The 26,282-nt window shown below is 33.6% G+C and overlaps 1 protein-coding gene and 1 long non-coding RNA gene across 2 annotated transcripts in view; both read left to right on the top strand.

The window, feature by feature from the left end:
* LOC146997617 (uncharacterized) overlaps nt 1-6,297 on the top strand; it is a 395,097-nt gene extending 388,800 nt beyond the window's left edge. The window contains exon 3 of the long non-coding RNA XR_015040720.1: nt 5,287-6,297. This is a non-coding gene — a long non-coding RNA (uncharacterized LOC146997617). The remainder of the gene's footprint in view (nt 1-5,286) is intronic.
* Nucleotides 6,298-6,314: 17 nt separating this feature from the next.
* LOC118198302 (RYamide receptor-like) lies at nt 6,315-25,885 on the top strand. Its single transcript, XM_035369946.2, has 2 exons — nt 6,315-7,329; nt 25,474-25,885. Exons 1-2 carry the CDS (start codon nt 6,568-6,570, stop codon nt 25,507-25,509), a joined length of 798 nt encoding a protein of 265 aa, XP_035225837.2. The 5' UTR covers nt 6,315-6,567; the 3' UTR covers nt 25,510-25,885.
* The last annotated feature ends 397 nt before the right edge of the window (nt 25,886-26,282 follow it).

Genomic DNA, 26,282 nt, shown 5'->3' on the forward strand with positions numbered 1-26,282 from the left:
CTCATCCTTTTCAGGAAATTTCAACACAAGGGCTTGCGTTAATGCTTTCTTTAATTTTTCGAAAGCACTTTTGGCTTCGGCCATCCACGAGAATCTTGCCTTTTTCCTTTTTAATTTTAACAGTGGTTCAGCAATAGCTGCAAAATCGTTTATAAAAGACCTATAATATGAAGTCCTAGAAAAGAAGAGAGCTTGTTCGCCGTATTTGGCGGCGGATACTTTTGCAAAGCGATTATTTTTTATTCGTCTGTCTCGATTCCTTTCTGAGATATTTTGTAACCTAAATATTTTAATTCAGGGGCTGCAAATTTGCACTTTTCGACATTCACTATTAGACCGGCCTCATTTAATAAAGAAAACTCCTGTCTTAAATCCTGTACATGTTGGTCCAGATTATCACTAGTAATAATGATATCGTCTAAATAGATAAATGTGGACTTTCCAAGAACAGGCCTTAACACAATGTCCATACATCGCTGAAATGTTGCCGGTGCCCCTGAAAGGCCAAACGGCATACGCAGGAATGCATAAGTGCCAGACTTGGTTATAAAAGCAGTCTTAGGCACGTCCTCCGGTCTAACCTCTATTTGAAAATAACCAGTCGTTAAGTCTAAAGTCGTCATGTGTTTGGTCGACGTTATGTTCCTTAGAATTTCTTCATTAATAGGTAACGGATATACCGGATATTTAGTTATGGAGTTTAATTTACGATAGTCAATCGCGAAACGCCACCTTTTTGGATGTGTTAATGGATAGTCATTGTTTTTCTTACATAAAACCACCGGGCTAGCATAACTACTTGAGATGGGCGTTATGATCTTTTTATGTAACATATCGATAATGTGCCATTCTATAATTTTTTCTTTATTCTTATCATACCGGTATGCTTTGTGGCGAACTGGCATTGAATCTCCGGTGTCGATACTATGGTTAGTAACTTGAGTAAACCCTGGAATATCACTAAATAACGCAGCAAATTCACTTACCACTTGTCGGATTCTTTGTTGCTCTTCCTTAGGCAGGTGGTCAAGGTTTAACATTGGCGGTTCCGATTTTTCTTCTCGAACTGGTTTCATCGTCAGCTTAAGGGACGCTTCATTAAAATCCAGCGTTGTTTCTGCCTCTGAAAGAAAATCTATTCCTAAGATGATATGTGCTTGCAGATTCTTTACTATAAAAAACATAATTTTTACTTGTTCGTCCTTGATACGGACGTATAGCGGTAATTTACCTATGCACTTGCATCTTTGCCCTTGCGCAGCTAACACTGTCGTATTATCCGAATTATATATGCGGTATTTCCGAAAATACTTCCTGAAAAAATCTTCTGCCACACAGGAACACTGCGCGCCTGTATCCAGGAGTGCGGTGGCTGGGATGTTATTCACCAACACTTCAATCTTCGGAAGAGTCAAATTTTTCACCATTACTGTATTTAACTTGAAGAAAGAGGGGTTTTCTTGGCCTTCGGATTTCCGCACCCTCCCGTCAGCAGAAATCCGTTTTAGTTTAAATCCTTTTTCCACTGGCCTTGAGACTTTTTTTCTGGATTGCTATTGAACTGTCGACGTTCGCCGGCTGTTTTTGGATGCTCGGGTTTCCTTGCTTACTGATTCGCTTTGCTTCCGTAGCCGTGTGCTTGACTTTGCTGTGGTCTTGGCACACCAAATTGGTTTCGTTGTTGATATTGGCGTCTTATTTCAATGTCCGCCGTTCTTCTACTTTCAAACTGGATTGCTAGCTCAAATAACTTTTCCAGTGTAGTCGGATTCCTTAATTCAATAAAGTCTTGTACTTGGGGAAGTGACCTCGGTAAAATCACTTGAATTATCTCAGGATCCGGACGGTTTCCATACAAGAGTTTGAAGACGTGAATTTTTCTTAAAATAAAGCTTGAGAGATTTTCAATTGGTTTCTGGTATATGCTGAAAAGTTCCGCTTCTAATTTCGCACGATCCCTTACGACAGCGAAGGCTTTTACTAAGGCAGTCTTGAAATTTTCGTAAGTATAGGTGGGACTTCCTGCTTGACCCAAGAGACTTCTGCCTATACATTTGAACCAATTAAGCGCTTGGCCCCTCAAAGCGCTAATAGCTAAGGTGACTTTCTGGAACTCGTGCACGGGATACATCATGAAGTGGTCCTCCAATTTTTTCAAAAAACTGGTTACCGGTGAGTTTCCATTAAATGTTGCTTCAGGTTTCATCGAAGCGCGCATGGTCTGGACGATGTAACCAAATCCTTCCAGGCCGGCAGCTGGCATTTCTGGATTCTGAGCCGCTTCTGCAGGCAGCACAGGTTCTTCTTGAAATTCGGCCATGGTTATTCTTCTTCGTCGGGCGCCACTATCAGGTTCGGTGTTCCGCCTTACTTGCTTGGGGAACATTCCAGAACCTGACTCGGAACAGGGAGCTTACTATAGCTATGTTCAATAAATGTGGGAAGTAGACAAGATACACAGGAAGGGTATACGAAACCCTTTATTTTTCACTCTTTACAATGATTTCCGTACTTCGGAATACAGAGACCAACCACTTGTGGTCTGAACGTAAGAATATAAAAATATTAACTAAACTCTAACTTAACTTTAATAATAAACAAGAATAATAAACAAGGGCCTACGTGTAAGTTTGACCGTATATTAACAGGAAGCCGTATGTAGTACAGAGAACTGTTAACACTACAATACGTTTAAAATTATTAAGAGGATTAAACCTCTGGCCTGGGAGGCAACCAGCAACCGAGTAAAAACTGCTAAGGCAAGCGGCCTGCTTAGACTATCTCCTTCCTTCCTGCTTGGCCAAAAGCCACAACTTAAGTACTTGGCGTTCGCCAGACAAATTTGCATAAATAAGTTATAGCTTTTAATTCTGGCCGGAAGTAGAAAATAAGAAGTCATAGTAAAGATTTAAAATAAAAATAAACGTTAGTAAAACTTAAGATCCTTACGCAATGAATATACCAATGTTATTTTTTTTTAATTTGTAAGAGGTATTCTAAGTTGAAAAAACTATACTGTTAATGATGGAGTTGGGATAAACTCTGAATATTTGTAATTTTTTACCAGACCGTGTTCTTATTGACCCAGTTAAGAGACTTTTTGCCTGATATGCAGGGTGATCACAATTACACTTGATTTATTTACAAGGGTCTGTAATTGTAACTAAAATGAGGATTGATTACAAAATGTATAGCTTGATAATTCAAAAGTTGCGATGAAAGATTCAGAAAATAAAATTAGTTCAAACAATTCATGCTAGAAGGCGCGTTATGTCCAACTACAAACAAGCTACAAGTTCCGATATTAATATCGTTTATTTGTTACAGATTGTTTAGCAATGTAAAGCATATTGTTCACTTTGGGTCCGCCATTAAGATAGAGGCAGTAAACTAAGTGTTCAACAGCTGATCGCAGCTAATTGCCAGTGATCTTTCGCACATGCAACTTTATATGGTCAGCAACAGTTGCAAGATTCCCCTAATAAACCACGTTCATTAAAGGGTCTCATAACCAACAATCACACGGGACGAGAGAATGGGCCAGTCAAGGAGTGGAAAGCGAGTGTCTAATCTCCTTGTCATCGGTAAAATGTTGCCTCTAAACCCTGTGTACACAGAGTGGATTATGTGGAGGAGCACCATCCTGCACAAAAGTGCTAGACGTAAGGCGTTGTTGCTACTGAATTTAAAGTAAGACGAAACCATCACGATATCTGAAACAGAGAATGTTACAGTGCTATTATCGTAATTATCTTCGAATAAGAATGGGCCAAAGATAAATTGGGAAGAGCCCACACCAGACGGTAATTTTAGGCAAGAGTAGTGGAATTGTTTGTAAGGCACTTCCTATTTCGACGGCCAAAATATGACAGTTCTTGGTGTTAACGGTTCCATTGAGATTGAAAGGTAAACTTTTTATTGCGCAGGATATCCCATGGTCAGGAGTCATTGACTTCCATTCGGGTAAAAAAGTCAGTGCAACATGTAAGCGACATTCAGTGTCGGCAACAACCAGATGCTGGTTGCGGCTAATCTCAAACGGAAAAAGTGCACTTTTGTTCTCAGCGGCCTTTCACACTGTTGCCTAACACACAATATGCCTAACTGTCGTGACACTGCACATGTGCTACTGACGTCATGCTCATTTGTCAGTGACTGCATGACAACTGCCGTTTCTACCGATTTTTGCACTAAAAGATTTTTGTCTTCTGCAACTTTCAACGCGTAATGATCCTGTTTTTCCGAATCCAAATATCACGTCTGTCATACCTTATGGAAACAATGGTCCCTGGAGCAACTTCTTTAGACTTCGAAGGTCACAAAGAACTACTACACTATTTATCTTGTTTTTGCAAAACAGTTTTACGATTAACTCATGTCCTGGTAACGTAATATTTATCGTAATTGAAACAATAATTCTGACTCAATCTCGAAGGTGTTAAAATAACCCACAGTTATTTATTAGTCTTTACGAGCATTTTGTCTATAATGCTGTTCTCAGTGATTTTTTAAAAATCTTTCAGCTTATTTTTTGAATCGTCTCTCTACAGCTTTTTGAATCAATTTGCATTTTAATTACACCCACAGAGCACTCTAAGTCGGCCAGGTGTAATTATGATCACCCCATATATATATATATATATATAATCACCTCATATCTAGTTATACAAGAATTTTAATTTTAAATTTTTGAGTCTGTAGTCAGTTATTTACAAAATTTTATTAAACCAATAATTTTCATTAAGCAATAAACCACCGAAACGAAACAAAATATCAATGTTTAATATTACAATTATATTTTTTCAAACTATTCAATTCAAATATGTTTACTTTAGCATCTTTAATAAATGATTTCAGTAATATTGTCTTTAAAATAACTTTTAATAACATTCTATAAATACTAATTAAGAATCAATGCTTTCTTTTTTCCCTGAAATATACTAAATATCTGTGAATAGCTTTCATTGCAATATATTGCAGTTCACTTGTTCAGGAGATTTTTATACTTTATGCTCGTGTTAAAATGCAGAATTATGTATGTAATGTTTTGCCTTTTACCTAAACAAATCTTCATCTCAGTTATTCATACTCACATAAATTTATAAATATGATTTATTTGAGTTCCAAAGGAAATGAAAATATATAAAGTAATCTCTCTGAGTTTTCACAGGGAACCAATTCTGAAAGTGAATAATATTTTAATCATGTAATTCTAATTAAATTTTAACACAGCTTATAAAGCAATAAAACTCATCAGCAATTAACTCTACGTCATTTTTCTTTCAGGTAGATAAATTTCTGCTGAAGAGACCAGAAAAATTGTCATCCAGCATATCATCAAAGAATCAAGAAATAACTTTTCCTTTTTGTAATAGCCCTAAAGACAAATAATGTTGTGATGCCAGTACGATTGCAGAAAAGTGGAGAAAAAAGCTTAATATCTCATTACAGATAATTTCTTTCTTAGTTGATTGCAAATGACCTTAGGAAATTTTTGTTTCTGTTATGTGAAATACTGCAGTTAAGAACGGGAGATAAGTTGACATTTTATTTCAATTAAACTGACATTTACTAGAAGGAATTTCTCAATAGTTGTAAAATTCGTGAGAAACAATTATGCATTGAAAAACAGATGAATGTAAATCGCAGAGGATTTTTATTTAAAGGTAAAAGAAGAATATCATAGCTTATTACTGAAGGACATTTTCATTTAAACTTGTTTATAGTCGTTAATTAAGCTTTAGTTAGAAGTAAAAAGGAAAATAGATAAATTTACGTAAAAAATTAAATTACTAGGTCCATTCTTTAAAATTCAATTCCCTAACAAATTTACATTGGGAATTAAAAAGCAAGTTGTATTGTTATGTAAATTTACGAATTTTAATTATGTGTACAATGTAAATCAAACGATAAATCAAGGAAGAATTTTTATTTGTTTCAGAACAAGTGAGAAACAGCACATCAGTAAGTTCTATTGCGAAACAATTGAGTGAAACAATGTAAATTTACAGTAAAATTATCGAACATTTTAGCTTGCACGTTTACTTATTTCTCATAATACATCGAACGATTGTTCAAAAGACCCAGAATGAAAAGAAATCTACAATAAAAAGTTTGAAAGAAAGTAAATACGCTATTGTTGAATTGGTATAAAAAATTCCAGTTTTTTCCTTCGGAATTAAATAAAGTAAATTCAGCATTTATTTAAAATTCCACTATTTATCTAATGTAGAAGCTTATATTTTTTTTTATTCTGCTATGTGTAGAATAAAAATATATTTATAAATCAATATGAACTTTGCTTCTCTTTAAAAACAGAATATATTTTATTAACAAATCTTGCAGGAAGCAATTTGCAAGAATTTTGCAGGAAGCAATAGTTTATGAAATATATTGATCTTTCGGCTATGTAATTAAAAGTTCTAAATGTATGGATAGATATGCACAAATTTATTAAAAATAAACCTTTTTAACAAATTAATTTTACATTTCACATAATTAAAGTTCAAAATTATATTTCACTTAAGTGTTTTAGGGTTTAATATTGTATATATTCTTGCAATTACAATGTTGCCGATAAACTTAACTTCTGAACTTGAGATGAATATTTCAAACTTATCCCTGTCATTTAGTCCCGATGCTGCAATGAAGGTTCCAAAAGTTATGGAAGCTGTTATGCACATAATGTACATCACTGTGTCAGTAGCTGCTATTGGCGGAAATGGCATGGTTGTCTACATCGTTCTCGCCTACCAAAGAATGAGAACAGTAACTAACTTCTTTATCATAAACTTGGCAGTTGGAGATATTCTAATGGCTTGTCTTTGCATACCGTTTGGATTCGTGTCTAATCTTCTTCTCCAGTATTGGCCATTTGGTGCAGTTATGTGCGTTCTAGTATCTTACGCACAAGTTGTGTCTGTCTTCATTAGTGCATACACTTTGATCGCCATCAGCATAGACAGGTACATCGCCATTCTGTACCCACTGAGACCCAGAATGACAAAACTACAAGCCAAACTCATTATCGTCCTTGTGTGGATAGTAGCCCTTATCACCCCACTTCCAACTGCAATTCTGTCTGAGCTAGCTGTTCACCCGGCATGGAGTGGAGAGAATGAGACAACACGCTATGTCTGCACTGAATCTTGGGAAAGTCCAGAACAAAGGTACTATTACAGTATGGCACTGATGATATTACAGTACTTTTTCCCCATGACGGTGCTTCTCTACACATATACCAGGATAGCTATTGTTGTTTGGGGTAACAAGCCACCAGGAGAAGCAGAAGACGTCAGAGATCAAAGACTTGCTGCATCAAAAAGAAAGGTTAGGTTTATATATATCTTTATTTATCATATTTTGAGCTATATTTTATGTGACTTAGAAAGCATAACCTAACAAAGTACCGTAAAATGTGTAACCAACGATGTATAAAACCTTTATGACTTGTTTTCAGATTTGAAAAATTTTTCTTTTAAATATACATTACTCTAGTATCTTCAGATGTACTGTAAAAAACCGAAAATTTAATTTTGGTATATTACAGTACTGAATGCAGTCTTATGAATGTTACAGTTTGACTATTTTACAAATTAAACATTTAATAATAAATTATACAAAAATTTTCGACTTACTAAATATTGCTATAATATTATAGCATACATAGGTGTAAGCTATAATCTTCTAGCATATATTGGTGTCTTAAAATGCGTTATAATATATAGTAATCTGTAAGTGAAACTGATGCTGACCCAAAAATTCAACTTTCGAAAAAGAAACCTTGTTAATGGATTTATGTTAATTCAGAAATACAAAAATCAATATACATTTGCTACACGAATTTTTCCTTAGGTGTAATATGTGTAGGAATAATCATCGCTATTATTTACATAAATGAGCTACAGTAATTGCTTAATCTGGGGTTTTAAATAACATTTAAGTACTGAAGAAGCTTATTCTGAAAAGCATATTTTGTTGCTTATCTTTAGAAATAATTGAAGAGTTATACTAAAAAATACAAGAGTTAAAATATAAGATAAATGGAAAATGAAGATATCAAATTTTGTCTCATATTATTTATTAATAACACCTGCTCTGGAGAAAGATTATTTAACTTGGTAATATATATTGATAAATATAATAATTTATATTAAATAATATACAGATAAATAAAATAATTTTATTTTATAAAATCTAAGTAAGAAAATTTTTATTTAAATTTATAATAAATTATAATAAATCCATGAATTTATATCAAAACTAATGTATCTTTGTTTGTTTATTACAACCTTTTAAAATTATCAAAGACGAAGGCTAGTATGCGAGGGCATTTTTATGTACTTGCTCATCGACACGATTGTGTCAAATTAAAAGTCTGAATGTTCATGAGAAATGATAAGCTCGTGCATTATCTGGAAAATCCAGATGAATGATAATTATCTCTTGCCTTTGAAAAAAGAATAGGATCCGTTATTCTTTTCTGAGAATCAGCATATGAGATCTCAGTTTCTGGAAAAACAATAGGCTATTTAGAAAAAAAAAAAAGAGAAGGTTTAAATTTTTTATATCCGGTTACTGTTATTTACAGATTAAGTTTCGTGAGACTGCTTGACAAGAAAATTATAAATTTAATTCGGAACATAATGACCGTTTATGTAAAATGTGCCAAGACCAAGGGCAATACATCAACCGTGTGTCTTTCTAAAATTGTGTTCGAAACCCGCGAACGGGCTGGCTGCATGGGCGTTTTCGTGGTTTTCTCGAAGTGTAACGTATATACGAGCCAGTTTCCCATAGAAAGTCCTTCACGAAGGCATCCCTCCCTTTAGACAGATAGCTCTCGTGTGCTTTGCCATAACGGAATAATACTAATACTAATACTTTCTAAAATTGTCGAAATGTGTGCCAAAATTCAATCAACAGGAATAAGCTTAATGGGTTTAAAATCAACTATTTGGGTTTAAAATAAGTGTTGCACTTTGCTGAAACAGTTTCCACAATGAAATAGTTCAGCACATATGGGGAGGGCAGACATTTTTCAAAACTCTCTCTTTTCTGATTATATTTATTTACCGAAAACAAAAATCATTGTTGCTGCTAATTTGAGATTGACACATTGACAGTTTTATTTCAAATGCTTTTGAAATAAAGTTTTGAAATAAAGTTTCAAAGTTTGAAATAAAGTTCCCTTTTTGAAATAAAGTTTAATATTTGAGATAAATACTTTTGTGCGGTTTATTAAAAATTTTCAAGAAGTGCAACACTATTAGTAAAAGGGAAGCAAATCAATTTTAAAATGTCTTCTTGATTGCATTGCATATGTCAGTTTCGAAATATGGAATTAATCTTCTGATAGGTATTGCTGGTATGTGTCGTTTTCCTTCTACCACCTCCCTTATCACCTAAATAGGTGATATTCAGACCTTCATCATTTCCGAATTTAAGTCTTGAAAGTAAGAATATATTAGTTATTCTCATTATTCTGCCATTCATCTCAAAATTCTGCCCTTCTTTTTAAGAATATTTCAAAAAGTGTGTTTTCTGCTTTCCTTAAAATCCATCACTAAAATCAAATTATCATTTGTAAAAGATGCAATGCTGGACTTTTATTTATGGGACATTTCTTATGAATGCAGGTTTGCCTCTATGCAACAAACTCGCAGTTCTTTAAAGTATAGAATATTATCTAAGTAGAAGGTCTCCAGATTTTTAGAATATTTCAGGTTTTGGCAACTATGCGTATAAACATCATTCAGGCAACCATGCTCATAATAATCTTTCAGTCAAGCAAGGTTGCCATTTTCGTATGCTTTCTTTTTGTTAGATGCAGTTTCTTTATTCCAAGGTCCAATGTTTTTTGTTAAAAGTGTTGATATTTTTTATCTTACGCTTAATTTTAAAATATGGGCTTGGGGAATTTCCCAGAGACGGAAGAAACTGCTATAAAATTTCTGCAGAAATACAGAATTTTCAGGAACAGTTTCTAAAGGGAACAAGGCGATGTGCTAGGAGATAGCCGCTGATGTCAAGCTTTGGGCAATGCCAAGTCTTTCCAATTCTGTGATAAAGCAAAAATAATTGACTTTTTTATACTTGAAGAGAACAATAGCGCAACAAAATTACGAAAGATTAGAACAATATGTTTTTTTTTATTGTAATGTGTTAAGTAATCATTATTTGATAATTAAAATGTATAATTTAAGTTTTTATCGTATATTTACTTTATATATATCGATAATATTTGACAACTTATTGATATATCGATAGTTTGGAGTACTTTTTAAAAACATTGCGTAAACCTTGAACTTGCGCCCGATAAGTAACGTGTACCTTTCTATCTATAATTACTCATACGCAAGTGCATTTTTCGGAGATCAAAATTATTGCTGGATTTAAATATCCATTTCTTTTTGAAGTTTTAGATTCTTCCAAAATTTTCATGCATAAGAGTCTCATTAACGAGTTCGTTTCTATTATATTCTTAAAAGAAATTCTAGAAAATCCTACTTCAACCCTATCCTAAACTTTCAACCGAGTACTTTAAATTCTGTACGAGTCTCTCACCGTAGGAGCAGGCTTTGGACTAATTAAAGAAACTACAGTCAATGAGAAATTCAAAATTTTTTTCACCTATTTTTCTCATTTTTAAGGTAAAACGTCTTTACTTGTTTTACTACTAGGCATCATTTAATATCTTCTTTAACCTTAAAACACACATTGAACTCATTTAAGCTTCCAGTCATAGTCCCGTTTATCACCCAGGCATTTTTTCTTTTAAAATTAATATTGAATACACTCCCATCTTTCTTTCACCTTTAGGTTAAACAAAGGAAGCTGTATCAGCATCTCCTCATGGTAATATATGTATAAGTCACAATTTCAGTGCTACTGACTTACAGGAAATGTTTGCGATTTCACAATTTATACTGAATGAAAGCATTTAACCTAGGTTTTAGTGCTTCAAAACTACTTTTTAAAACTTATTCTTGTGGAATTAAAAAGATTGAAAATATGGTAATAATTTTTATATAGGAGTATAAAGCTTTTCTGAAACCATATCCCTTTGATTATTTTAGAAAATAATATTATTAAAGTTTTACAGGCAAATTTTCTTCTCCAAATATGAATTTATATTAATTTTCCCATCAGTCAAATGTTTGTACCATTATAGCAGGTTTACAAACTGAAAAAAATAACGAGAACAAAAAATAAAGTAAAAATACAAAATCGGATGTGGGCACAGCATAACTTCCTATTGAGGCCTATTAAATATTCTTTTCGGAACAACAATAAACTGATATTAAATATTGTTAGATATTTACAGCAATAAACTGTTTTTAAACATTGTTAGATATTTATTATTAGACGAACTCCAAACATAAACTATTATTATATACGTAGTAGATTTTGTTATTAGTCGAAAATTATATTTTTTAAAATCTGACATTCCAAAACATGAATATTTTCGTTATTTAAAACATTTCTATAATTGGTCGTAAATGATTATGACCAACAATTGCGATAATAAAAGCCGAATAAGGACGCTATATATATATGCATAAAGTAGGGCATAGAGCAAAGCCTGTACTTGGGCTTAAACTCAAAGTGTAAGAAATAAGAACTAACTAATGACTAACTAAAGAAATTTAGAAGCTAATACAAATCTATACTAGTTGCTCGTGATACTAGCTTAGGCAGCGAAGTTGTCAAAAGCCACGTACTAATAACGACCAAGCGTAGTAATACTTTAGAGAGACGTAGCCCAAAAGGCAAAAGCGCGCTATTCAGGAAGCCTAGTTCTCTCTCTCTGGCAAAGTCAGTGAAACTTGACTTAAATACTACTCTACTTATGATTTGCATTTAACGCGATTCTAAAACCTCATTCTGGCAAGGAGTTGTAAACTGAAACTAGAAGAGATTGGAAAGTGGCATAAAATGACTGTTATAAAATTAAAATATATCTTAGAACATATTAAATAACGAGATATTTACAATAAAAATTTTTAACTCACCAGCTGTCAGTTGCGAGAGTGATCCTTCAAAATTTACAAACACATTTAAGAATCATAATCCAGTTTTGCTTGGTTTACGTACAGGGTTCTAATAGTGCAGAAATTACTCAAAATCCTTCAGACCTTAGACCATCATTGTCAAGTGAATTACCGCTCTTCTGAAATAGTGCAAAAAAGTCTTAAGAAAAATATAAGTAACCATTTTTATTTGAAACTAAACAGAAGTCAATACTTGCGCTTACAAACTAAACTCCGTCACTTGAGTCACTTGAAGGTAATATAGTAACAAGGTTGAAATTTCAAACGAAAATTTTCGCTATCGGAGGCCACAAATTGGCTTGCCTAAGATGGCTCAAACCTTTTATGACATGTATTAACGTCAGCTAACAAAGTGGCTAAAGCTGAAAAATAAGCGGCAGATCTGGGTGGCAGAAAATGATCGCTGTTGCAAAAAACGCTCTGCATCTAAAACATTAAAACTTCGATTTAAGTTGTAGGGTTTATATTTATTTTAACTAACATTTATTTTAAGTTTAAACTATCTTTCCTGTCAAGCCTTATTTTCCCCTGGAATTGCCAATGCCAGAGTATGTAAATTTTTAGTAGAACGCGCAAGGATTCAAATTATCAGTGGAAGTATTCTGAGTTAAATAGAAAGGAAACGAGTTCGAAAGGGTGCTTTCTTGCTTCACGAGTGTGGAGGTGGCTAGTTAGAAATTGAAGAACCACGCGTTTCGGTCTGTGTGCTTGCCTCGGCAAATTGTTAATCTTTCAACGTATTATTCAGAGTTTGCTGAATTATCAGCGGTATTTTAGAACGCGGTGAGGTTAGTTACGTTTAGAGAGCCTCATAGTTAGTCACTTGTTATTATCTCTTTTTAGTTTCTTATTTTTATTTTACTTCCGGGTCGGCGTAGTTTGTGAGCGTCAAGAGCACGCATTTGTAACTTCTAAAGTTGAATAAAAGGGATTTAAACCCTTCTCAAGACTTTGGTCTATTTCCAGTTTTCAGCAGTCACCACTTTGTTGCGTGCAGGTTGGAAGCGCGCAACTTTACAAAGTACACTTCAACATAGTAATTTGCATCCTGATGAGGAAAGAAGAAATTTCTGATATACGAGGATTGAATGTATGATATACTCCCATATAAAATCAATCAATACATTTTTCATTCGTCTTAGGAGCTTACAAAAATCTACACTAATGCAAAAGATGATGATATTGATTAAATCAGTGAACCAAAATTTAAGTTTTCCTCATTACATTACTGATTTTATTGATATGATAAATACATAGGACTATAGTGAAACTGTATTAATTTCTCTCCATTCAGAAAAGGACATAAATTTCGCGTATTCTGTTTTGTATATTGAAATAACACAATATAGTTTACCGATTTTCCATTTTTGAGTGTGCTGTCTGTTTGCGAAAAAAAAACTGTATTTAATTTTTGTTTATTGACAAACTGTGCTCTTTGTGGAAACAAACACAGAAGTACTTTTTCCTTTTTATGGCGTTCATAGGAGCGTTTTAAACTCCAAATTTTAACGTCAGAATGATAAGAAAATATTAGACTTGTAATGCATGTCAAACTTGTTCTTTCCTTTCTTACTTTAATTTTTAAATTATATATAATTTACACTTTTGTGAAATTAACAGACTGCTAATATTTCGAAACAGCAGCTCTTGCCTTCTGAAGAAAGACATCTAAATTTTCAATCGATTTAATATTTTATTATCCCATCTTTGTAAAATTGTGAAGCTATTTTTATTTGTCTGTTTAATTTCAAACCTCTTCTTGATCACTGGTACGTGAAAAGCTCTTAACATGTCCTAATATCCAGGTCAGTCCTTCATGCGTAAAGCTAAAAAGATCTAAAGCTCTATAAAAGACAATCAGAAACAAAGGAAAAATATTAAATAAGAGATAAACAATAAATAATTAATAATTAAAATTAAGTACAAATTACTAAAAGTACTAAAAGTAAAAAAAGTGCAAATGAATAACAAATTAAAATTAAATCTTTGAAAACTAAATCTTTCTAAGGTCAAAAGAAAGGTATGAATTTTGATCACTATTCTTCAAAATAAAACAAAATTTCATGTCTGTTCTGACTTCTAATTCATTTAAATCTATGCTAACCAGATGAGTACACACTATAAAATTATTCTTTCTAGAGCGATCCATTCTTGACAAAGAGGATTTCTCTTTCATAATATCTTCAGGTTTTCCCTTATATTTTGCTCTTTTCAGGGAAATCGAGGATTTCATACAGGATGTAGTACCAATCCACATTTAAACAAATTATTCCATTATTGCAGAATAGTTAACATTGCAATTCTGTTGAACAAGGTAATGAAGCTTACCTTATTTGGCATTCTGGGGCAATCTGTCTGGAATTTTGATGTCATCCAAAAACTCTGATATACTGGAACCGGATTCAGACTCAATTTAAGCATTGATTTCTTGTGCCTTGAAAGCGAAACTAAAAACACCTTGAAATTACTTAATGCATCCTCTTAGACTTCGCTTATGTGTTCAGTATCATAGAAGTGACTCGGACAAAATGATATCTTTCTATTATCATAAAATGTTAACTAACTAGTTTTCATGCAATATGTATTTTAAAAACTGCTCATTTCATATTTTTATACTTATTGCATTTGACCTTTAACATTCATTATTTTAAAGTCCTCCCTCACGATCAGTTGACCCAAAAACAAAATAGCTATTTAATTAAGGCTTTTAAGTTGTGTTTCATTTTCAGTCATCTTCAAATTTCTACAAAAGTTACTTCATTTATCCTTTATGTTTAATATATTATCATATGAAATCTTGAAATGACGATGAGCATGCGGTAAAACAACCGCAACAATTGCTGGAAATTCACTCGATCGCAGGTTGTGGGAGGAAAGAGCACGATGGAAAAAGTCCCCTTAGCCTATTTGTCCTTTATCGATCGATGCTGTATATTGGACAACATATACTGCCTTCTTTTGAGCGACAGAAAGAAAGAGAACAAGACAAGTAGTTTTGTTTTAAATTTCTTATTCTATGTGAAATCCATGTTCAATGCGAAGCTGCAAATTTAAAACAATTAATAAAATTTGTACTATCTGATTGAATTTAAAAATATTATTTTTTTCTTCTCCTTCAAATTTATAGCTCAGGTCCCTGTTTGTTTTCTAATCAGAGTGCTTACACATTTTAAGGTAATAACTTTCTTTTGTTTATTTACTTTAGCAAATGATAACTTTCCTTTCAACAAATTATTCTGAACAGGCATTCTGATGATAAATTGTTTTATGCGGACTTATAAAATTAATAATTAGGGACTGCAAATGAAGGTTTAGATCTTAGCAATGAAGGTTTAGATCTAAAATTACGAACCTTTTAAGAACATTGCCCAAGCAAGATTCCAAAATCTTTAATGCAAAGTGTTCGGAAAAATCTCATTTTCTTAATCACTTCTCAGATTATTTCATTGGTGCATTGGTGCTATGCAAATTACTTAGCAATATTAGCATTATCAATATCTAATAAGATATTTTTATTTTTACTTCTTGGATCTTGAATCTTATCATCTCTTACCGTTGTGCACTGCTTTTCCTTAGGTCTCAAATCATTTAATGCGGTTGGAACTGCTGTCTGTGTCGTCTGCTAACGCTTTTATATCACCGTTGTCTTCGTCACCGTTCAGTTTGTCTTCCCAGCGTTGATCTCCAGAACCATCTTAAGTGTTAATTATCCCAATTTTCTGCTCTATTATTGCTCCACCAAAAAGAAACCAACGAAAGAATGATTCTTTGTATATTAAAAAATGTTTGTCTCAATTACTTTAAATTTTCAGTTCTCTCTTTTCTACATTCTCTTTCTTTTTTACTGTCTGTATTTGCTGAGACCAGACTTTTATGCACGTTATTGCTCAAGCAAGTAAATTTAAAAGTTAACAGGGGTTGACTCTAACTCATGTTCGAAATAGGTAATATTCAGTGGAAAACTATTTTCCTCGGGTACCAGCCGTTGAAAACTGAGCATATAATCTGAAGGAAAAAAAGTAGAACATGCAAAACTATCATTATTCCTGGTGACTCCTTCCCAAGAGTTACAGAGCAACAACTGTCTACAATATAATATTCCACCATTACCTCGACTTAAAAGTTGTGACCATATCATATCAGTTATCGTATCGCAGTGGCCCATGCAGTGCTACCGTTGCTAACCCTTCCATCAAACTGCATGTGGACACGACCCCAGATGTCCCAGTGTGCCGGAACATAGTTTTAGGGATTGCCGCTAGGAAAAAAAAAAGGACAAACCACTTTGTGCCAACTGTAATCAAGAACATAAGGCTGTGAACTGTTTCCTAAATTAAGAAATTCTGAAACAAAAACAGTCCTAGAAAATATTCCGACCACGTAATCCCCAACAAAAGCTACGCCGAGGCCCTTGCGACTCCTATAAAAGTGATAGCCAAGTTCTCAGTGATACCCAAGTTCTAGAAAATTTTCAAGCTCTTTTAAAATATATTAAGAACTCTGAAATTAGCGATTTATACAAAACATCCAAGAATAGCCTAGCTTCAAAGCCTCATTTTCCGCTGTGAAACCATCACTACATCATGGATAATACTCCAAGCAGTACTTCACTTATGCTGTTTAACTGTTTCTAAAATAACTGTTCCTGATGTTTATTTATTTTCCTGCGTGGCGTGAATTTTATCTCTTGTCCCTTTCCATCTGAGGATGGTGTCTTGTGCTGCAAGTGTGCCAATCAAACTTCACTTTCTTGACTGTTCTCGGAGTTTCATCTACTAGCGCGTCACAGTCATGTGCTCTCAGAGGCTTAATTTCTAATCTAGCTAAATAAGGCCTCTTCTGGGGCCACATAAACACCTTCGTTATCCGTATCCATATCTGTAACCGCTGCTTGTTTAGCAAAGATTTTCCTTATCTTAAGTGCTACCGCTCATTTGACTAAAAAAAAAGATTTTTATATTTCTTCAATCATTGTTATTGCCATTCGAGTTCCGTAAGTCTCTATTTTGAAGCGATTAACAGACGATAAAGCCAGATGTCCTATTTTAGAATATTCGATTTAGTTTGCAGTCCACCAAGATCAGATAAGTAAAATTTAATCCGCGTGTGCCTCAGATAATTATAGTCAAATCAGTAACTATAGGAAGTAACTGTGTGAGAACATTGTGGCTACATCGATTCTTGTATCGTTATCACGCGCGAGCACGTGCGTCGAAAGGTATAAAAACTGGAAGGACTGGTTTGTCTCTCTTTTTCCTTTTTCCCCTCTTGCTGCCTGACGTCGAGCTTAGCGAGTGTGTGGGCCTTCGGGCCACACACACTCAGCAGTCGCCATTTGTTCCTGTCTAATTTTGCCGAGAAAGAAGCAGAATGAAGAAATCCAGTACTTAAAGTAGATGTTTGATTTGAGACTCACTAAGTCCGGCTGAGGTGAACAACATAAAATAAACGTGCAAGCAGAATATAAGTAACTGTTCGACTTCAAGATGTGCTTGACCAGCAATGTGTCAAACGTGATGACGTGTGTAAAAATAATATGAATGTAAAAAGAAAAAAAGAAGAGCTTATAAGTGTGTAACCAGACAGCGCGATAATACGAAGATAAAATTGACCACGTTTCAACCGCAAAATTATTCGATGGGACAGGATTGCGCGAATAGTCACGCCTCGGCACTCCACGGAAATTCCATTTGAGTTATCGCATTGCGTGTATCTAAGTTATGATATTTGAGTATTTATAATTATGTGTGATAAATGTGTCTTATTTAATCCAGAAAGTATGTGTATTGAAATAAATATGAGATTGGAAAAAGAAAATAATCGGCTCATGCATGCATCAGTGGGTAAGTCTTGTTAATCTATTTAGTAATGATTAAGCAATGTACTAAACACCAAATTTTAGTTTAAGTATTTACGCAAAATTAATTTGTACTTGATATTCTTAGTATCGACACTTTTGGCGATCACGCCCGTAACACCACAAACTGTTAGTAAAATACCGTTAGGTGAATATGCCTTTAAGTTTTAGGATTTTACGTTTAACTTTCAAAATAACTCATTTTAAAAGTTGGAAAATTTTCTGTTCGGTATTTGCACTATAATTTCTGAACGTATCTCTCATTTCAATATCTCATCACTGAGAGTGCTGTCCAGTGTTCATTACATGGAACAGCTTAATACTAGACTTAATTATTAATTGAAAAAACATAATAATTTTATAATTATAATTTTTAAGTTTTAATATTCAAAATCACAAAGTGATTTTTCTTTTCAGTATTTAAAAATCTGAAGAGAAAATATATAGCTCAACTCTACTTGTTAATTAACTACTATATTTAGTCATTTTATTGCACTTTCTCGAAATAACTTTCATTAATCTGCGATATAAGCAACAGAGCCACGTAAACGCAAAGTCGTAGTTAAGCTGCACAGAATTCTTTCATCACAAAAGGATTACGGAAGTGACATTTTTTGTCAACTCTCAATTTCCTTCCTCCCAGCGATTCTTTTGACAGCTTCTTGCTTTCATTCGCAATAAACGCACATTAGTTTGAAGCCGGCGGAAAGCGTCAGCATGAATAAAAATAAAAAAAGATAGCAAGAAAATTTTCAGAAAGATTTTGAGGCATAATAAACAAGTATATGAAAGCTGTATGCTTTTAACTTCCTGTTCCGTAGCGGGTTAAAAGATGATACTTTACATCTCACAAGAAGAATTTCCAATAAGCTTAAATTTTGAGCAAAATAATGGAAACAGTTTCTTGTTTCTAATCTTTCACTAACATTCAGTGTAATGAAATAACACAGTGTCTAATGGGAATGTCGTGTTCCTGAGTAATTTGCACGACGTTTAGTGTTTTACATGCAAAGATTATCTTCTTCACTAAAGCCACTCGTTGCTCTTTTGCTTGCGCACTACTACGCCGATGTTCCTTTTGATTTACTAAGCGAAAGAATATTGTTTTTCTTCAAGGCTAATTTGAAGCGACGAGAACCAAAAATAGATACATACTTTATTGTTTAAGATTTATTTCTATATAAAATCCAGGTTTTTTTTAATATAAGGTAGTAGAAGATGCGCTAATGAAGATTAGAAAATAAACTCCAATTATAATATTAAAAGTAATGGATCATACATTAACGGAAATATAGTAATTTTCCATCAGATTTTATAACATTTTTCTTTGTTATTTGATTCTTTATTTTTATCATCAATTTTTGCTGCTCAGGTTAAGAGGTGGATATGCTTTTAACTGCAGCTTATTATTTATATTTGTGGCCACAAATGAAAAGAAAATTCATGTCACTTGATTTCACATCACTTCTATAAGCTTGGAATTTTATTTCAATTTTACAGTTCAGTATGCTAATGTTGAGTTATTGAGCTACTTTATACTGTTTATTATCTACTAGTAAGCCACCAATTCTGTAAAGAATTCAGTAATGCTTATTAAGTTAAAATGACTAATCAACATACTTGTATCCTGCACAATGTTTAGCCGTTGTTTTCAATACCCAATGATCTATCTCGAATAAAATTTTGATGTGTTACTCCTGACGTTATTTTCTCGAACGTCCGAATAGAACTAAAATTTTTGACTACCCAGTTACCTTATTTATGTTGTTTTTAATTACTCTCCTTTTCGGAAATATTATTTGTAAACGTATACTTTGATCAGCTTAGTGCGTCCACATTATCAGCTTTTTTCCTCTTTCCCCTTTTTCTTTCTTTGCCATTTTTCCTCTTTACTTTTTTGAGTCATATTAATCAATTATTATTGCTAACGAGACTGCTAATGCTGGAAATAATAACTAAAGTAGGCAGTTCATGGTTTAAATCATATTCATTTCATAATCCTTATTATTAACAACTAAACTCTTCGCAGAATTTAAACCATAAATTAGATCATAATGATAAAGTTTATAACGTAATATTGATTGTACTTTTGAAATCTTAAAATTCACAATTTTTAATATATAAAAATAACTTCTTGTATATTTTCCAAAATACAAGCTTTGAAACTTAGGATTCCATTTTAAATTGTTTTACAAATCCTTGCTATCCACTTCTCCGAAGCAAAGGGTAATTAAATTAAACATTTTGATATTTTGCAGTGTTTTCGAATACTGAGCTAGTACTCGTATGAACAATTCCAACAAACATGAGAGAGGAGCAAAGAATTAACCAAAATTTTGGAACAATTTTCATATCTCCGATCAGTAACAATTTTTACAGGGAAAGATATTCAGAGTAAATCCGAGTATATTCATCAATTTGCGTCCCAAATATAAATATTATAATGAATATAATATGACGTACCGCAACCCTCAATATCTGTAAACGTGAACATTGATCAAATGATTGCGTCCATGGCACGCACAATTTTTTCTTTTCGCCTTTTCTAATACAAGATTATATGTATTTGGGCGCAGTTAAACAGTAGCAGCACGTCGGAAATATATACATTAGATTTCATTAAATGACATAGAGCTGAAGCTCCTTTTATGATTCCTTGCAATGAAAGTTCAAAGTCAAATAAGTATGAAATATTTTATTAAAAATTTTAACGTCCCGAAAATAATATAATAAACATATTCTAAGTTTTACAATAAAATAAAAATAACATTGCCAAACATTAAATACATTACTTCCCGTTCCAAAAATTCATGAGAAGTCATTTCGACAGTTCCCGTCTTCGTACGATTTTAATCAGTCGAGATATTAATTAAAAACTCTGAAAAACACTAATTTTCGCACTCATTCAAGTATTCAAAAACAGTACATCTTTAGAATTTCCGATAGACAGTCTCGAAGGCTGGACATATTTTTTTTCGATTTCAAATCGGAAGCGATTATTTCTTTCACACTATTCGCTTTGAAATCGTTGAGTTTCTTAATTAAAAATTCGTTAACGTTTTACAAAGTATGATATAGATAATAAAACAAATTCGAAATTCAAAATTCGGGCTTCCAGGTGCCCATGTTCGAGTGGAGGACTACGTTATTCAAAACTTAATGGATCTAGGTACCTTTTTCACAGTTCAATATACATATATTCATGCAGATACCTCATTATTCAATTTCTTTACATGCAATACACGGCGATAGTATTTGGAGACAACAGTGTAGCGACATTAGTTATTTTCGAAGCAGGAGGCATGAAAAAGGAGCAATGCCCTAGCCTGTACACGAACACGGACCTCTCGAATACGCATCGAGCATGCTGACCAATATACCACGAAGGCATGCTAAGAAGGCGGGAGAAATACTTTATATACTCCCCTTTTAAAGGGCAAATGGAGATGAGGGGACCCAATCGCCAAATCCTGGAGGTGGACGATCATCATCCACCACCATTTTAGTTCAGCACAACTGTAGAGACATTCGGTTATTTGGAAGCAGGAGACATGAAAATAAGCAATGTCTTCGCCGGAACTCGAACCACGGACCTTTCGAATATGCATTGAGACATACTGACCATTACACTGCGAAGGCATGCTAAGAAGGCGGGAGAATACCATATATCCGTTTGAAAGCTGAGAAGGCGTTTATAGTGTTCCAACACAAAATGCCGTTTCGAGATTAATATCCCATTCGGGATTAATGTCCCTTTTGAGCTAATAAAAAAAACATATGCCTATATTTAACACTGCATCGGTATTCTAAACATATCATAATATGCTACTTTTAAAACTTTTGCAGTTTTGCTGTTTGAGTCGTATATGACGTTAAGTGGGAAGAAAATGGTGTTTAATAATTAAGTTAGCAGTAGTGAGTACAACAGCAGTCTGGTACACTGCCAGATCTGCGAGAGCATAAAAAATCCTTAAACTTTTCAGATTTTATTTATTTATTCCTTTTTGCCTTTATTTTGAAGCTTTTTTTTTTTTTTTTTTTTTTTTACCTTTACTCTCTTATCCGCTCTTATGTTACATACACTTCAACTACGAAATCAAAAATGTTTAAAAGCTGTATATCAGCATATGTTTAAAATTCCCGATTCAATGTTAAGTGTTGGCATACATTTTTTATATTTTTAATATTCTTTCCTTAGTTCGTCATATGAATATCAATTTTTCTTAGACAAATTATTTGGTGTGTTTTTATTATAATTTTTTTTGTGTGTTAACTTTATTAAGCACCATGTTCTTCGCACTTAAGCCACATCAAATTCAATTCAGTAGTAAAATGACCAAATATATAAAATCAGTATATCTTTAGAATTCATGATAGTGTTATATTTGCTATATTCTTTCTTTAAAATCTACCCACTTGCGGAGGAACAGCGTAAAATAGGTATCATTCAAAAGGAAAAGTACGTAATGGATTTTAATGAGTCCAGCTAGTGAAATTTCGTAAAAATTTTTACTCCTTCTGGTTAGATATTCTCCTCATTTTAGCACATGTTCATTTAAATAAATGTTTTAAAAAGTAGAAAAACATATCCTTAGAACAGTGATTATTGTTTTTAATTTGCTTAATTTATTGCCCAATAATAATCCAGATAAAATTTGAAAATATCTTAGTCTTTACTAAATGGCAGTTCATTGGCGATTGGAAGATAAAAGTGTTTTATTTGCGGCCGTTGTAATGCATTGCTTTTGGAGAGTTTGTTAATTAAAACTTAAAGATTACATTTTTCTGAATGGCAACAGTCTCGCACGCTGGAAATAAAAATGTTTTATTGCGTATCGTTGTTTGTTCAAAATGCTCGGAACATGCATACATGTATGTGGTAATTCGCTCCTACAACTCAACCTTCCTCCTTCCTGCACCTGGCAACCGCATCAGCAGCTAGATGATTCTCGAAGCTGTGTGATAAGTTAACTTCTCCACTTCTGCGCGTGAGAGATGCTGCGACGGCAACGTGGTGAAGGTGGTGAACCTGTGCTAATAATATTCTTACGAATTTAGCTGATGTATCGTTATTAAAATCAGATTCCGCTGACTACAGCGACCTTGGTGCCTTGGTGCCAAGATGCCTTGGTGCAAAGTTCACCCTCGACGCATAGCGTCGCCCAAAAGGAACATTAATCACGCTTCAAATGACTCTTTATGTAAACAAATGGAGGCAAAAATCTCTCTTAAAAGTGCGCCTGCAAATTTATTGGTATCAACTAACCCGCAAACACAAATTGTTCCGTTTCAATGTTTTGGCTTAAAGGGCATTGTTGATTTGATTAAACCCTTTTCCTCTCGGGATAATTACAGCGTCGAAACTTTTATTTCTGACATAGAAGGTATTTTTAATCTCTATGAGATCACGAATCCTGTACACCAAGTAATTTTTGTTAAAAAATGTCTTACAGGTCCAGCTTTAACATTAATAAGATCAATTCGTGGAATTACTAATTGGGAACAATTAAAACACCATTTATTAGATGAATTTTCGGATAAAATTAATAGCCTTCAATTACATAAAATAATGGAATCTCGTGAAACCATTTGACATGAAACCATTTGAAACCTTACAAGAATATTTTTTAGCTATGAGAGACCTCGCACACAAAGGTTCTATGGATGATTCTTCTTTGATTGATTATATTATCAATGGTATTCCTGATTCATCAAACAATAAAATAATTTTATACAGTTGTAAATCCATTCCTGAATTTAAAGAAAAACTGAAGATTTATGAAAAACTCTTTAACAATTCAAAACATTTGAAGCAAAATACTCCTAAGAAATTTACAAATTCCTTTTCCAATGCCAAAATTGATGCTAAACGTACATCAAATACACAGCCAGTATGTTATTCTTGTGGTTTAGAAGGTCACAAAAGCAATACTTGTCCTAATAAATCTAATGGCAAATTCTGTTATGGCTGCCAAAATTATGGTCACGTTCATTCCAATTGTCTCAAACGTTCTGGTAGTTCTACCACGGAATCTGCTCCTGATTGTTCTACATCTGATAGTACTGTAAATGCACTTTCTACTCAAAATTTTTCTAAAAATCCTATGCATGTTGATATTCAACTTAAAGGAACTCAGTTAACTGCTCTCTACGACACTGGTTCACAAGCAATACTTATTACGGAGAAAACATACCGCAAAATTGGTTCTCCACCATTACATCCTTCCAGAATTACATTCTCAGGACTTGGCCGAGACACAGTTCAAAGTATTGGATTCTTTCAAGACTACATTCAAATTGAAAACACTATTTTACCTGCTAAAATCCATGTAGTAAAAGACTATATGATTCCTCTTGATGCCATTATCGGAATAGACTTTTTGCAACAAACTCGATTTACATTTGATAAAGATGGTATTCATTTATGCGACAATAATGATGATCAAATTTTTGTTAATGTTGCTAATGTTACTCATGATCATACATTTCCACCTGATCTTTCAAACACCTCAAAATCGGAAATTCTGGAAGTTCAACATATCATTACTCCTCACCAACCACACGAAGTTAACACTGCTATGGAAGATTTTCAGAAAATGACAATCAGTTGAAGAAAACAAGTAAGGAAAATGATGATGCTGCACATGACGATTCAGAATTGGATTTAGATGATGAGAATTTGGATTTGGATTATCACGATGACAAAGATGATGCTGATATCAATCATGGAGCTCATGACTATGATGTTGATGAAGATGGTGATGACGCAGACGACGACATGGATCAAGATCATGATATTGATGATGACGACAATTATAACGCTAATGGTGCTGATGATGATGATGGCACTCATGAAGCTAATGAAGATGATGTTGATCAAGATGACGTTGCTGTAGATCATGTCAATGAAGATGATGTTGATGACAACGCAGATGATGCTGACAGTCATGAAGCTAATGATGATAATGATGTCAATAATGATCCAAACGTGCAGAATACCGAAGAAACTGTGAAAAATAAACTGAATCAGTTTGAACAAGCATGTGCTGATCAAGCAAACTAGAAAACACCTGCTAAAACTGCAGAAACTCCCAAAGAACAGAAAGCCTGGAAGTATAAACGAAGAAAATTTAAACGAACTTAAAAAACAATGAAATTGCTAACACAGCATGATGATGAAAAAGCTGCATTATGCATTGAAGCTCAACGGAACCTCCTCCGTTTACAGCAAGCACATATACGACAGTATAAGAAACGTCGCAAACCTGCCCGCAAATATAAACATGGACACCAAATGCCCATCCAGCCTGAACTGAAACTTCCACTTGATCTGAATCTTCGACTTGAACTGAAACTTGGACTTAAACTTCGTCCCAAATTATTCGGTCCTTATGAGACAGTTCATCCCTCTGATTGTTATGAAGTACGAAAGATACGCCATGAAGGAACCATTATGATGCCAACCTGTGCTGATAAGACGAACCGGTGGTGCTCAAACCTAACATTCGCCACCTGGACATTAATTTTTTCTTTCACTTTTTTTTTCTTTTTCTTTCTTTTCAGATCAACCCCCAGGCGAGGACGCCCGGCAAGGCATAATGGCCGTGTGGTAATTCGCTCCTACAACTCAACCTTCCTCCTTCCTGCACCTGGCAACCGCATCAGCAGCTAGATGATTCTCGAAGCTGTGTGATAAGTTAACTTCTCAACTTCTGCGCGTGAGCGATGCTGCGACGGCAACGTGGTGAACGGATCCTAAAAAGTATTACGTAGTAGTTAAGAGACTTTAAAACATTTCCATTTGGTGTGAGGATTACCACTATTGTTATGGCACCCTATGCTATGGACCTAAATTTTTATCTTACTTCTTTTCATCGTTCTGTTTCTTTTTTTTTTTTTTTTTTCATTAAAATACTAAATCTTAACATTGGTGTCATTCTTAAAGTAAAGTAGAAAGACACCCACATGTATGCAATTTCTTTAAAAATAATATACGGCGATAATATTTGATGGTAACAATTTCAAAAGTGTTACGCCGTTTATAGAAACCAATTCCAAACTGGAGATCAATAGCTTATTTAAGCTAATAAAAATAATTCCAAAAATTAGCAGTAAATATTTAGCACATGATATGAAATTAAAGAGTTTTATTCAGTTGCATTATTAAAATTGACATACATGGCTGACTAAAGAATTGCGTAACTAATGATTTAAAGTTACATATTGCAATATATAGTTACTGTTTTTCTAGGGTTCTCTAATTTTCAGTGCATTCTTTCTTCCACGGGAAGAATTGATTGCATCTTATCACAAATTTTCCCTCGAGATTTTACGCCTTTTTTTCCCCTCCATCTGAGAATCAGTTGCGTTAC

This window comes from Stegodyphus dumicola, chromosome 4 (genome assembly GCF_044657685.1).
Source record: "Stegodyphus dumicola isolate Sdum_Otavi_A_Nest chromosome 4, ASM4465768v1".
Lineage (NCBI taxonomy): Eukaryota > Metazoa > Arthropoda > Arachnida > Araneae > Eresidae > Stegodyphus > Stegodyphus dumicola.

Coding starts and splice junctions, on each gene's coding strand:
- LOC118198302 (XM_035369946.2), top strand. CDS start 6,568: ATGTTGCCGATAAACTTAACTTCTGAACTTGAGATGAATATTTCAAAC. Junction 7,330..25,473: donor TTGCTGCATCAAAAAGAAAG/GTTAGGTTTATA, acceptor CTTTCTTTTCAG/ATCAACCCCCAGGCGAGGAC.